We start from the raw sequence: 15,368 nt of genomic DNA, 5'->3' as shown, positions 1-15,368 counted from the left end.
GTTTGAGACATATCCTGCAGAAATAGAAAAAGGTAAAGCATAGATAAAGTAGCTTCAAATAAGAATTTAAGTCAGCATAACAAATTAGGAAGAGGACCATGCTTTAAAATAACAGTTGCCAAACAGTGTGTGAAAAAATAATACTGTACAGCTGATGAGAAATTAAATAAAAAATATACATATCGAAACAAGGAAAGGATTAAATTACAAAATGTTCTGAAAAAATATATTTCTAAAGCTATCAAATTCTCCAGATAGGAAAATAATTCCGCCAAAGGATAAATAAATTGTAACACACATGAAAGAAAATCTTGGTTTATAGAAAAAGAATGAAAATAATAAAGAAAAAGAAGGTCTGCAGTACAATCAGTGAATTGCATACAAAAAAGAGTGAAGTGTTAAGTTATGCCAACAAAATAAAAGTCATTCAAGTTCCAACAAATGTACCCCCCCAAGTTCAATTACATGAACATAGGGGGATTTGCCAGTGGCAACATGGCTGTGATAGAAAAACAAGTGGATCTGTTCAAATGTGGTGGACAAGTGAGTGTTATTTTATCTCTATTCTCATAAACTATGCAAACTGTCTTTTGAAAAGGTCTCTATGTGTTGCAGCTAATACAGTGCTTCCGATGTTCTTCGTGTTTCACTGTTGCAGTCATCACATTTGGGTTATCTGCTTGCAGTAGCCCTCAGTCAGCCTGATTAACAAAGTCTTGGGTCCAGTGTCGGTTGCTGTCCCTTCTTCCATGATGACAGGTCGTCAGGAGTATAAAACATGCAGCCAACGCCATTACATCAGTCTTTCTTGCCGTGTGGTGCCCGAAGCAGAAGCAGTTCGCAAGTGCCGGTCGGCCGACTACTGAAATTTTCATTTTCGAGTTTCAGAACCAAAGTCTTCAAATAAAAGCTAAGTACCCCGTTGGGGAAACTTTTTCTTGCTCTAAACCAATATCAGTAAAAGTAAGTAATTGCATTACTTGTGGAAAGCAAATACCTCATAAAGATTTTAATTCGTACTGCATTCTTGCCTAGGCCCTGACCACGACATACCTCGCTGTCAGTTATGTGCCTTATTTAAACCACGAACTATCCATCGTCAGTATATTTTCACTTCTAAATATTTTGGTGCTCGGTTCAATTATCCTGATATATCTTCGGTAAGCCATCCGACTACCGACATTCTGAAAAAATGCAAAGATAAAGACAGAGACAGGCTGCTTAGGTCCAAAGCTGCCAACGACACTTTTCCTAAGCCAGTCGCCAGTTCGCCGGTACTCAGTGAGGCGCTTTCGCAGCCCCTGATACCCGCTACTTCAGATTTGCAGGCCTATACTGAGACCCATTCTGAGTTTGGTATGCCGCGAGATGCTTCAACTGTGAAACCTGTGGATGCCTCTACCTTGGATGGGTCCGGAGCCGCTGCGCAGGCACTGGCTTCTGAGGGTGTATTCAGGCCTACTGACTTGCGTATTAAACTGTTGCCATCTTCTGCTTCAGGGCCTAAAACTCGAACCATGCCTAGAAAACTGATGCCCAGACTGCATGGTCAGGCCTCTATGCCTAAAAAACAAATAAGAATGGCTGAAGACCTTTATATAGCTACAAATTGGTTGAATCCATCCCAGACTTCATGGGAAAACTTTAAAAGTGTAGCGATAAGACGTATTTTAGCACATAAATTACTAATTAAAGATCATAAGAAAAGTATAAATAACACAAAAATATGGGAGCAAATCTTTAACATCGTGTTAGCTTAAGGTTCCAATCTACTTTTCCCCGGGAAGTACATACTTAATATGGAGGCTAGTATAGATAAGCCTCATATTGACACTAGATTTTTATTTTCTCTTTCTTTAATACCCATCTAGAAGTTTATATTAACGTATAATGATTTTATGTAACTGTTGGAAGCATTCATGTATATAATGTACATATGTTGTAGTATTGTATTAACATTTGGAAAAGAATAAAGACTTATTATTGAAAAAAAAAAGAATGGCTGAAGACCTTATTACTTTAATCAGGGGAAGCCAGCCTTCACCCTCTAAGAGACCTAGGACTGAGTTTGCTTATCATACTTCTGACCAGGATTCTGAATTTTTCTGTTTTCTCTGATGACCAGGATTTACCCTTATCTACTTATGAGGATTCTGATGTTGAGGACTCTATTCCCTCTGCTTCCCCCCCAGAGGATTTCTCTTTTGGTGAAACCTTGCATACTCTCAGGGAGCATTTTCATTGGGAAAGTCAGGATTTGTCTGATTCTAAAAAGAGGCTTAGGGATTTCTTACTCCTGCCCCAGCACAGGCCTTTAGCCATACCTCCTGTATTAGACAATGTTAATGATGCCTTTTTGGAATCTAGCTTGGCCCCTGACTCTTTACCTCCTGCTCCCAGAAAACGTGATAGATATTACAGGGTCCCTGACTCTCACAAGTTCCTTTTTAAAAATCTTACATTTCACAGGGACCCAAGGGCATTAAAGCTGCTGCTGCCAAAAATCCTACCCCGTCTGATAGAGACTCAAGGGCACTGGATAGATGGGGTAAGAAGGTATACACTTCTGCAACTTTGGCCATTAGGGCCTTAAACTGCCAGTTTCATATGTTAAAGTATCAGCAGCATATTATTGGATTGCTTAAACAGAAAATGATGCTGATTCCTGATTGTGCTGAAAATAAGGATTTACTGCATTCGGCTGAACAAGTTGGAAAACATACTTTGCAATGTGGTTTTGATTCACTAGAGGCATCTTGCAGGGCTGCTGTAACTGGATCTGTACTTAGAAGGCATGCTTGGCTTAAGGAGCAATCCTTGCCAGATCATGTCAAAGTGAAATTGCTGGATGCTCCCTTAAACCAGGACCGCCTGTTTGGCAACAAGGCAGAAGAAGCTCTTAAAAAGATGGAGGAAAAAGCTAAATCTATGCAAACTGTTAAAAGATTTTTTACAAGTACAATCTCCAAGGTTTAGTAGGCATTGGCCTTCCAAGAATTGGTCCTTTCCTGCCTCTTACAGACCTTTTCAGTTCAAACCCAGATCCAGCAGAGCTCCCAGGCTTCAATCCCAGGGTACGCACAGGACTAAGCAGTGGGAAGCCTCCACTTCCAAATCTGGGAGTAATAAAACTCCCCCCTATGGTAATCTGTCTCAATGACTTCTTTTTAAAACTTCCAAGCACTTCTCAACTGACTGCCCCTTTGGGGGGAAAGATTGCTCTTCATGCAAAGAACTGGGAACTCATTACCCAGGACAAATGGGTTTTAAATATAGTGTCCCAGGGATACAGATTTCACTTCCACATGTTACCAACACCAAGCAGGTGGCCAGATATACCCCCAAATCAGTGGGCAGAGGCCCAAAAGCAAGTACTTTCTCTCTTAAGCATGGGGGGTATTCATTTGGTACCAGAAGAGCAAAAGGGACAAGGTTTCTACTCAAAACTTTTCCTGGTATCCAGAAAGGACAATTCATGGCGTCCTATCCTGGACCTGTCTATCCTAAACACCTTTTTGGTGATTCCAAAATTCAAGATGCTGACTCTTCACCAGTTGCTCCCTATGCTAGGCAAAGATGCCTGGTTGGCAACACTAGATTTAAAGGAAGCATACCTGCACATCCCAGTCAGGGAGTCTTGCAGAAGATAGCTACGCTTCAAAGCAGGCTACATGCACTGTCAGTTCTCTGCACTGCCCTTTGGCTTATCTACTGTGCCCAGGGTATTCTCAAAGTGCCTAGCTCCAGTCATTGCATTTAGCAGGCAAAGAAATATTCAAATATACCCATACCTGGACGATTGTCTAATTCAGGCAGAAACCCAGGACATACTTTTGAATCATCTGGTCTTTGTACAAAGGATGTTAACTTGTCTGGGATAAACCATAAACAAAAATAAATCACACCTAGTACCCTGTCAACAAATTATATTCCTGGGAAGCTTGAATACAACTTCCCAGATGGCTTTCCTCATGCCAGAGAAACAAATTCATTTGACAACCTACTTCAAACAAGTGGCCACAAAAACCCTGCTATCGGCAAGGCAAATACTACAAGCCTTAGGGTTCATGGCCTTCTGCATTCTTCTAATTCCATATGCAAGACTGCATATGAGGAAACTACAATGGTATCTAAAAAGCCTATGGTGTCAACATTCTCAGGATCTAGAAGCAATGATTCCTATCATATCTTGCCTATGCCTAGAGTTCCTTTGGTGGGCAGAGGCCTGCCACCAAACAAGGGACTACCATTCACACTTCCCCCTGCCACCCAAACCCTAACAACAAACGCATCAGACTAAGAATGGGGGGCTCACCTGGCAAGTGCATTCAGGGCAAATGGAACTTAAGTCAAATGCACCTGCATATCAATAAAAAAGAAATATTAGCTGTACAGAATGCTCTGACAGCCTTCAAGGACCACATTCTTCAAGGAAAATTAATGGTAAAGACGGACAACACCACTGTTATGTGGTACATAAACAAGCAGGGGGGTACACATTCTTACCCCCTTTGCAGACTAGCCATGGCATTGTGGAACACAGCCCTGAGCTACCAAGTGCATTTACAAGCTCAATTCCTGCTGGGAAAACTAAACACACTGGCAGACGAACTAAGCAGAAACCTCATGGACCCACATGAGTGGAAACTGGAACCAATGATTTTCAACATGTTGACAAGCAAATGGGGGAGCCCAGATATAGACCTGTTTGCCTCCCCCCAGAACTATCAGTTGGACAAATTATGCACAAGGACTCCCCACAAACAATCTTGGAAAGTGAATGCTCTGTCCTTCAGCTGGAAAACACCTATCAGTTTATGCCTTTCCTCCTCTGTCTCTGCTCTCCAAAGTACTACTAAAGATCAAACAAGACAAACCAATGGCAGTTTTGATTGCACCAGACTGGCCATGCCAACACTGGTACCCCCTCTTGTGCAATGTGTCACTATTGGCCCCATGGCATCTGCCTCAGACTCCTACCCTATTGTCTCAGCAGGAGAACCAGATTCTGCACCCTCAGCTTCAAACACTGAACCTAGCAGCCTGGCTAATTACCTAATCTCTCCTTTACCATCCTTCAGAAAACCAGTGATGGATATCATTTTAGAGGCAAGGAGGCCTAGTACTAAAAAATCTTATGCTGACAAATGGAAAAGATTCTGTACCTGGAACCAATCTCTAGGGATGAGCACAGCAGTGCCCAGTTTACCTCAGATTTTACAATAATTAACTCAGATGCTTCACAAGGGTCTGTCTTTCTCCTCCATCAAAATTCATGCCTCAGCTATTTCAGCTCATTATAACACAGAACCTCCCCTCTTCTCTCATCCACTGCTCAAGCAGTTCCTCAGAGGGGCCAAAAATTTATGACCATCCAGGAGAGCTCCAACTCCAGCCTGGGACCTTAACTTTGTATTGGAGAAACTCACTCTTCCTCCTTTTGAGCCAGCTGCTACTGCAGACTTAAAATTCCTTTCTTGGAAAACAGCTTTCCTTTTAGCAATCACTTCAGTAAGAAGGATATCTGAATTACAGGCCCTTATGGCAGTGGAGCCTTTCATCATCTTTCATGTGGACAGGGTGTCCCTCAGTACCAATCCCTCCTTCATGCCCAAGGTGGTATTAAGTGTGGCCCTTAATCAGTCCATTCATTTGCCAACCTTCTTTCCTAATCCACAGTACAAAGGAGAATGGATACTGCACTCCTTAGATGTGCACAGGCAACTTAGATTCTACTTGGACAGGACTAAACCTCAAAGGAAATCTGAACAACTGCTGGTGACATTTCCTGCAGGGGCAGAGTGGAAGGCTATTTCAAAGCAAACCATTTTCAAATGGATAGGCCATTGCATTCATTTCTGCTACAAGCACCATGGAAAACCTATCCCACAGGGGATCAGACCCCACTCAACCAGGGCTGCATCTACCTCTACAGCCTTTCTCAGAGGTGTCCCTACCAGGGACATCCTAGAAGCTGCTACCTGGAGTTCTGTACATACTTTCACCAAGCATTACCATCTGCCAATTTTCTCTAAATCCAGAGCTGGCTTTGCCAGTGCAGTCTTGCAGGGCCTTATAGCTGGTCCTAATGCTATCTGAATTCCTCCTCTCTTCCTTAGCTTTGGGAATCTACCCAAATGTGATGACTGCAACAGTGAAACATGAAGAACATAGTACAGTTGTGTACACTTACCATAAATGTAGATATTCGCATGTATTCACTGTTGCAGTCCTGGTTACCCTCCCTCCAGCCCCCTTACTTCTTTTGGCTATACCTCTACTGTCCTTTACTATGCTCAAAAGCTTTTTGGTGTATTTGCTTTTTTGTTGGAGGCATATCCTTGTTTATTTATAGATTTAATTGCTTCCCATTAGGGGGGCACCTGACATCTGGGGCAAGAAGAACTGATGTAATGGTATCGGCTGCATGTTTTATACCCCTGACGACCTGACGTCACGGAAGAAGGGACAGCAACCGATGCAGGACACAAGACTTTGTTAATCAGGCCGACTGAGGGCTACTGTAAGCAGATAACCCAAATGTGATGACTGCAACAGTGAATACACTTGAACATCTACATTTATGGTAAGTGTACACAACTGTGCTTTGCTTTCACATTACGTGGAAGGACCAGTTACATTAAGTGAAACATTATTTAATCAGACAGTGATACCTTTCTAACTAATCTTTCAAACTAATCTGGGGCACATGGTGGAGAAAATAACCTCAACATCTATGACATTAACGGTAGCAAGGGAAGAAAATGGATGAATGACATCAAGTGCCTATAGGCAGACAAGTAATACAATCCAAGTTATAATGATAAACAGTAAACTCAGGTTAATGCTAATTCTGAGGTTAGAAAGAATTGCAAGGTAAAGTGCATAATATTTCATGCCTTTAAAAAAATGACAAAAAACTTAAGTGGTCTCACTTTGAAAAATAGTAAAATTAAAGGATTTGGAAGCAACTGAACTGTTAAAATGTAGCTAAAAGGTGAACAGAATTTTTCACTAATGCTGTTTGCAACCAAACCTCAAAATAGGACAGGAATTACTTAACAGAAGGCATAGATATATTTCAGCATAAGGAATTAGTAGAATTCTGTAAGTTATGATTCTGATCTCCAAATAACGCACAAATCAGGAACTGAACAGAACCTTTTTTTTTCTATATGGGACAATGCAACTTGCATTGCCCTAGTAGTGGGCCATACACCATATACATGCTGACAATACTGTTAACATCTGAGTCAGATGCATTTTAGACAAATGTATATTAGTTTTGCTAGCAATAATCTCAACTGCTTAGGCAGTTTTAATGAAACACTGTGTATGTGCACAGTTCTGAAGTTGTGAGTCATAGTAGAGTGAGGTCTGGAGACCCGTGCTTTACAAAGTTTTATAATACAGTAGGGAGTGCTTAGACAACATCATTATCAGTTGATTTGCTAAATTAGATTATATGTTAACTACTCAGAGAGGACACTTCATTACATAAAATGCAGTTTTATACTGTCTTTTTGCATACTGCAAGAACTCCTGTAATATTAATAAGTAAACCTTAAATCAATCTTGGTACACAAAGTTTAATATTAGTGCTTTCTAAAAGTGAAAACATAAAACACTTGAGATTTAATTTACTGAAAGGTATATAGTACTATGTATTAATTTATTATTTTTGCAACCAAGAAAGGAAATGTTTATTAAAGTACCAATTTTCAGTCCAAAATTTTGGGGAACAGGTATAAAAGGCACATTATTGTACAGATTGCATTTTACCTTGATAGTTCATCAGCTACATGTCAATTTAAGTCAAATGTTTAACATCTGCATTAATATGGCAAGCTGAAAACAATTCATCATTCATGTAGCACTACTGCAGTATACAGACAAATTCTTCCAAAGAATGACCAACATTGAATTTTTCATTGCAATTTTATTGACATAACACCATGGCCTAATATTAGAAATGGTATGATGTCAGATAGATGACATTGTGGAAATGGTCATGCTTCAGATGTCTGCTCATGCAGTGAGTTGATTTTTTAGCATAAATAGCATTCATAAGAACAAGTAACACAAAATAATTTGATCCATGTGTTACGGAAAACAGGGTGATAATAGTGTTATGTATGAGCACTGCATATGTACAGGGTTTTAGTAGAGCAAGAAAAGCCTATTTATTCATTTTACCCTGCTGTCCATAAACCATTTTGACTCTCTGTTGCTTTGCTTTGTTCTACCTTAGGTTACTCTGGCAGCTTTACTCCACTCCTGAGGGGTAGCACTGACCCAAGACTTTTGCAAAGCCACAAGAAGAGTGCAAAACAAACAAAAATTTATCAATTGCCTCATAACTTGCAGGGTAAAATTAATTTTTAAAACCCTAAAAACTTGTTTATTTGGAAGTAACTGTAGTTCAATAGTCAATAGATGTTTATATTGGCTAAATGTGAAGATACTAAATCATCAAACCTTTTTTTAAGATTTTTGTGATAATTATATTTATAAAGACACTGTTAAGTTTTGCATTCTTAGTTTTTATTACACGGACATTATACATGATAACGGGTATTGTATAACAAGAATGTTAAATGCTGTGGTGTCAATGTTAAGTGTGAGAAACAGGTTTAAATGTCCCTTTCCATAGCGTTCAAAATCTTTAAAATGCTGGTTTGTAAATCTGATTTTTCTGGATGTAGTACAGAAATCATGCATTTTTCATATAGGATTCTCTGCAAATATGATGGACCAGAACTTTTTCTGGGTAATCATAATTTTGAAATACAAGGCCAGAATGGCAGATATGGAACTACACTTTATTTACATCTGCATTTTGTATCACTCATCTAAATGTTGGTTTCTGATTTTCATATGTCATAAAGTCAAAGGTTGCATTTTAATCTGCATATCATGCAGTTTTCTTGTAAAGATAACATGTGTACATTTGCTTAGAAACATGTAGCTCTAAAATAAGTCTAAAAGCTAAGTAAATACATTAAAAAATAAATGCAAGCTTTTAAGCTTTAGATGTAAAACTTGAAAGACCTGAGGCTGAGGGCTTGCCTGGCCAATTTAAATGATTTTATCAAAATTATGAATTACTCTGGATGGCACATTTTCTACACATTTTTAAAACATTATTTGCAATAAAAGCCTTCTTTTGCATTAGTAATATTTTATATTTTTACATTCTTTCAGCTACTCCTGAAACTCCCTTGCCTTCCCCACCTGCAGGATCTGGGTCAGAGCAATATAAACTGGTTCCAGGAACAATTGCAACAATTTCAAAGCAGCCAACCTCAATTCCTCAACCAACTATTACCAAGCAAGAAGCCATTTAATACACATGGAGAAAGAAACAGACTCAAGAACCTCTGGAAATGCTGGGTAGAAGCTATAATTAACTGTAAAAGATGGCATTTTTATTGATGACACTAGCTCTGTCATTTAAGAACGCCAGAGAGATATCATGCAAACATACATGACTTTTGTATCTAATTTTGACTTTGGATATTTTTTTAAGTTTCAGTACAACAATTTTGCAAGAATTTTGGAAAAGACAGTTGTGGGAATTATACCCTTGCACACAATGGAAGAAAACAAACAGGACAAGTACAATGTAATATTAGTAAAAGACATTTAAAAATATATATATAAATTACCATCTACAGCTTAATCTTGGTTTACAAAAAGCAGCAACACTACAGTTCTGTAAAAGTGCAACGTCCAAATGAGTACTCGAGGAGAAGCAAGCAGCAAGCTCATGTGTTTTCATTATGTATATATATGTTCTGCTTTATATTTATTGAAACTTATATGTAATCACCACAGTGGTTTTACTTCCAAAAAATACAACTTTGTAGAGGCAATGGCAGTAGAAGACAGAAAAGTGGGGCTCTTTGTTTTTCATTTCAGGACAGAACTATTAAATAACCAACTGCAACAATGAAAAAATTATACCTCAGAGGTAGCCTTGACAGAAGTCTGATGAAATAATTAAAAAGTGTCAATTTTATTATAACCAGTACTTCCATACAGTAAGTGCCTGCAGTACATGTGAACACAGAATATAGTGCCGTCACAGACCATGTGCAGAATTTGAAATCAGCCGCAAGATTTTTTATATATATATATATATATATATATATACATATATATATATATATATATATATATACATATATATATATATATATATATATATATATATATATATATTACATATATAGAGAGAGAGAAACAAATGTGGTGTGTGTGTGTGTGTGTGTGTGTGTGTGTGTGTGTGTGTGTGTGTGTGTGTGTGTGTGTGTGTGTGTATGCATGCACCCATGTCTACACACACACACACACACACACACACACACACACACACACACTTGGGTGCGCAGCCTGATTTTATTGTCCTTTCACAGATGTCATTGGTCTTGTGTCAGAAAATACAAGGCATGTGTTTGCTGTATGTTCCAGCATTCTTCAGGTGAACACTGTATTAGATTTGAATTTCTTCTTTGTTGTACTTACTCACAGAGGAGTTATATTTTAAATACAAACATATTAAAATAGCTTGAAGTAGCATTACAGAACAATAGTTGAAAGAGTACATTAGAGATAAAAAGGAAATGTACTTAAAGCAAAGGCATTAAGGGCAGTTGCTAGAAAAAAAAATGTCACTGATCTCAGAAAGCAAAATGATTTCACCATAAATTTTTGGGCAGCTGGTTTTTTTCTGTTTGTAGGCTTGCTGTGAAGTAGTTTGCACAGTGTTTGTGTGTGATAATATCTGTTCAATCAAAATTTATTCTGGACTTAGTTCAGAAATACCCAAGAAACACTGATGACCTCCCTTTATGAACAGTAAATAAGCTGCATAGCATTACTTCTGATCTGGCGCAGTAATATAGAAGAGTTATTGTCCCGCTTGTATCTTAACTACTGAGTTCGGAAATGGTCTGCAAAACTCAAAAGAATCATTGCAAGGTGGAGCAATACATTTACATTTTGTGTTATAGTTATGATCAGACGTCCTATTGTAGTTTCACATGTTTATGGTGAGACACTAAATATTTCCTTAAAAAAATCACTTTTATTGTTTTATACAAAATAATCAAACCAAAATTACATAAATTGTTCAATTTCTGCCTTCACTTAAACCTCAGTCCTATCCCTTAACATTTTTTTCATGTATTATTACACCAATTTCCATTTTTTTCTATGTAATTTACTCATACCCTTCTAAAGATCCCACTTCATGTCCTTTTTATCTCTGTTACAACATTATACAACAAATATATTGTTCTATACAAAATAATCAAACCAAAATTACATAAATTGTTCACTTCCTGCCTTCACTTAAACCTCAGTTCTTCCCCTTAACATTTTTCTGCATGTATTGTTCCCACAATTTCCATTGTTTTCTATGAAATTTGCTCCTACCCTTTTCTAAAGCTCCCACTTTGTGTTCTTTAATCTCTGTTACAATATTTGCTATTTCAAGTGTGGTTGATTTAGACTTGATTTCTATTTTCTTGGAATGTCGTTATATTGGCAGCTACCAGAATTAAACTTAACAATGCCTTGCAGTGTCTAGGCAATTCAGATCCTGTATCCCAGCTCAGAAAATAATTTCCTTACTCTCATTTGCTAGCCCATTATGACTGACAGAGTACTCTATAGGGAATTTTTAAAGTCTGCCAACTCATTACACTCCGAGAGCATATGCTCCAAGGTACATCTTTCTTCCCATTCTTTGCCATCTACCTGAAGAAAAATTCTTTGGATTCTGCTTGGCATATAGAAGTACCTAACATTGTTTCTTTGTGAATTGCTTAACTAATCTCTCTCGCCAATCTTTTCTGACCACCTCTGATTGATTGCTATAGTTACTAATTATCCCTTTTTTTAACATCAGCTTCTGTTCTAGATTAAATTAAAAAATCAACCAGTGCTGGTCATTCAAGATTCCCCTATCCCTTTCTCTCTGCCTGTACTCTGATGTCATTCCCTGATAGAGAAGGCAATTTCTAGCATCCCGTCCAAATACCTTCTTTGCCTCTTCTCATTCTGTTACCTTTCCTTCTCTAATTATTTATTCTAAATAGCTTGGTTCCTTTGCCAGCTTCCTCCAGTAAATTCCAGCCCCCCCTTGCCTACTCTCTGTACCTGTAATTGCAATTATCCCTATCAGCAAAATCTCCTTCCTCCATTCCCGTGTTAGCTTAGATCTCAGTATAGTATACTTTCTGCTAGTTTACAAATATAATACTATATCTGACTGTTGTTATTCTCTTTAGGGACCTGCATCCAAATTTTCACTCTTTCCTTATTTCTTGAATTACCTCCCTACTGAATCAGCAGTATTCCTTTCCACTTTGAGTTATAGTTTTCTGCTTGTGTTATATATAAGAGCCTTAACAGTGTAGCTCTAAAATATCCCTTCAAATCAGGTAATCCTAAGACTCCTTGTTCTATTGGAAGGATCATCTTATCCCATTTGAGTCTTGCCCTTTTCCCCTCCTGGATAAAATCCTTCAACTCTTTATTACTTTCCACAACTTCTTCTCTGGTTGATAAAAATATGTCTGACCTGTATATAAAACTAATGGGGCTAAAAACATTTTTACTGCTTATATATTGCTATCCATATACATAGGCAAGAGCTTCCAGTTTCTCAGTTTTTGTATTATCTTTTGTTTATCCACTTCCCATATATATTTATTTGCTACTACAGAATCCTTTTTTAACCCATATTCCTAAATACTTCATTTTGTCATGTCCCCATAAATATGGGTATTGCTGAACCAATTCACGTGTGGGTACAGAGTTTACAACTATAGTGTTTGTTTTAGCTTCATTAATTTTATATCTTGAAAAAAAAAACAGAACTGTCTCAGAATGTTCCACAACACAGTAACTGTTGTGTTTACAGTTGGATGCATGCAGGATCACAGACCCTAATTCAATTATTTTAATTTAATTTATTAATTTAACTGGGTAAGTGAACTGTTCAGTCACAGACCCTTTTCAGCTATGACAGCAGAGACAAGGGATGGGGTAAATGCAGTTTATCAAAACAGTTTACAGTAACCAGTCGATCAGCATATTTCTGGGAGATGGAAGGAAACTGGTGTATCCAAATAACCCCACATAATCACAGGGAGAAGATGCAAAACTTCACAGAGGCAGTGACAGCAGATGTAAAATAATCAAAGCATTGTACTCATTGCAGTAAATGGGTTAAACAACATTTGCGGAAAACTGACACTTTTCATACTTGGCCTAAATGCCAAAATTCTGTGGTACAAGGTCTACAGAGGCACTAAGAAAAGAGACATGAGTTTGAGACCTATATATCTGTGGATAACAGATTTGAATCACAAAATAAAGTCCTTCATGAATATACAACCAATCTGAGATGACACAATAATAAATCCATGTGAATGGCTTAAATAGAAAACAAACTTATTTACAAAGTTAAGCATTTTCATCCAATACTCCACATAAGAAAAGGACTTCATCAGCAGTAACACATTTGTTTTACATATTTTGCTTATATCGGCAGGCCTTCTGATTAATGTCCTAGCCACAGCTAGAAATACAGCAACAAAAATTAATTGCTGGTCTTTATATTATAGCAGGACAGGGATTGATACTACAAACAGAGATTAATATTATTCCTATTTATGAAGGCAATTTAATTAAAAAAAAAAAATACAAGCTTATGCAGTCCTAAGTTAAGATTTCATGAAATACAAATTACTTTATGTTATTACTGAGGTTTCTTTGATCAGTCCAACAGTCACATATTTCCTTAAATAGTTTGACACTTTGAAAATGCGTAATGTTTGACCTTAAGTAGTTCCACAGCTTGGCTAGAGATTGTGTAATAAATTCATCTCTTTTACAAGTTCTTTAAAGTGGTATTGAAATTCAAAGAATGTTGTAGCTCTATGAAACTTTGAAACTGTACCAGCTCATCCTGGTTAACCTTTCTGGATAAGATGTTCTTTCAGCCATTTCAACCATTTGGATCTCTGTGTCATGCTTACAAAATATGACATTATACTTCAGTACTTGATGAATGATAGATTTACACAAGGCACATAATATAGCTGCAACTGTTGATTTTATAGTTCAAAATTAACAGAAAATAAATGCATTACTTTTTGTAACACTTAACATCCTTTAAAAAGCCAGCTTCACTCGTGACTTAATTGTCTAGAGAAATTAGTGTAACTGGTCCTTTTTTACATTTTGGGCACATTAAATGTTGAATCCAATTTCCTTGCTCAGGAATTTATTGCAGTAAAATAGACATTAATATTACTTAAGTTTTCTGAAGATATTAACGCATTACATAGATTACAATATATGCAAATAATGTGATGATCAATTCTAAACATTATATATTTGGCCCACCATTTTGTTACTTGATGGGAACAAGAATATATGCACCTTTGTGACAGTTTTATTCTATCTGTAGCAGTAGACTGCATTCTGTCTAAGTCATATAATTTGGTAACTATTTGTAATGTCGGGAACCACTAGAGTGAGTCCCAAAACACGAAGACTGAAGGCCAAAAAAACGGTCTTGCATATACAAAGTCAGAGATAGCCATTTCTGAAAATATTTCCTTTTCTCCAAGGTATGGCAGTCTCATAGTTGATATATTTAAATTCAGAGGGTGCGAGGGATGCAGGGAGGCTTGCCCCCTTACAAAAAATAAGTTTAAAGGAGAGTTCACATCTGTTGTGTGCAACCTGTTACCTATAACTTCCAATCAAGAAAAAAAAAAACTTTCCTTAATGTAAGCTTCATCAATGAAATTGACTCCTTCCTGAAGTAAGTGTAAGTACAGTTTTGCAGTGTAAACACTGGCTGGCTTGTTAAGTTCAACAAAGTGCTTTTTCCTTTTAAAGACTAGTAAAGACAAGGATCAAACAGAAGCTGTCAAGCAATTTTGAGATCATTTTAGCAATAATCCATGACTGGGTGTGGGTAATGCCGGATTTACCCATGGCTAGCATGGTCTGATCATGAAGACAAAGCCAGAATGATTAAACAAAGATACTAATGGGTGCATCCTGCATTACCCATAACCAGCTGTGGATTATTGTGATTGCACAATGATGCTATTTAAGAAAAAAAACTCTTAGTTTTACTGAATAATGCCATAGTATAAACAACTTTAGTGTCCTTCCTCTAGCTTCTGGTAGTCTGGGGTGTCCGAGGTATGTAGTGCATGTGCTTCACAATACATTGCTGCCTAGGCCTTTTTTTTCTTTTTTTTTTGAATCTACATTCCCCCTAAGTAACATCAGTGAGTTATATCCACCACTGGCTCTGTAAAACAAATACTTCTCTT

General features: G+C 37.5%; 1 protein-coding gene across 2 annotated transcripts in view; it reads left to right on the top strand.

Moving 5' to 3' along the window:
* Positions 1-10,115, top strand: part of HNF4A (hepatocyte nuclear factor 4 alpha) — a 217,765-nt gene extending 207,650 nt beyond the window's left edge. Inside the window, exons 10-11 of one of the 2 annotated variants that reach the window (XM_044090020.1) lie at positions 8,252-8,368; positions 9,205-10,115. In XM_044090020.1, the coding sequence (XP_043945955.1) occupies positions 8,252-8,368; positions 9,205-9,347 (260 nt within the window). In that variant the 3' untranslated portion in view covers positions 9,348-10,115. The remainder of the gene's footprint in view (positions 1-8,251; positions 8,369-9,204) is intronic. The other variant, XM_044090021.1, reaches the window with a different exon arrangement.
* The last annotated feature ends 5,253 nt before the right edge of the window (positions 10,116-15,368 follow it).

Source organism: Protopterus annectens, chromosome 12.part0 (genome assembly GCF_019279795.1).
Source record: "Protopterus annectens isolate FY-2018-M chromosome 12.part0, PAN1.0, whole genome shotgun sequence".
Lineage (NCBI taxonomy): Eukaryota > Metazoa > Chordata > Ceratodontiformes > Protopteridae > Protopterus > Protopterus annectens.
Note: the sequence above shows the minus strand (reverse complement) of the source record. Positions and strands in the feature narration are given on the sequence as shown.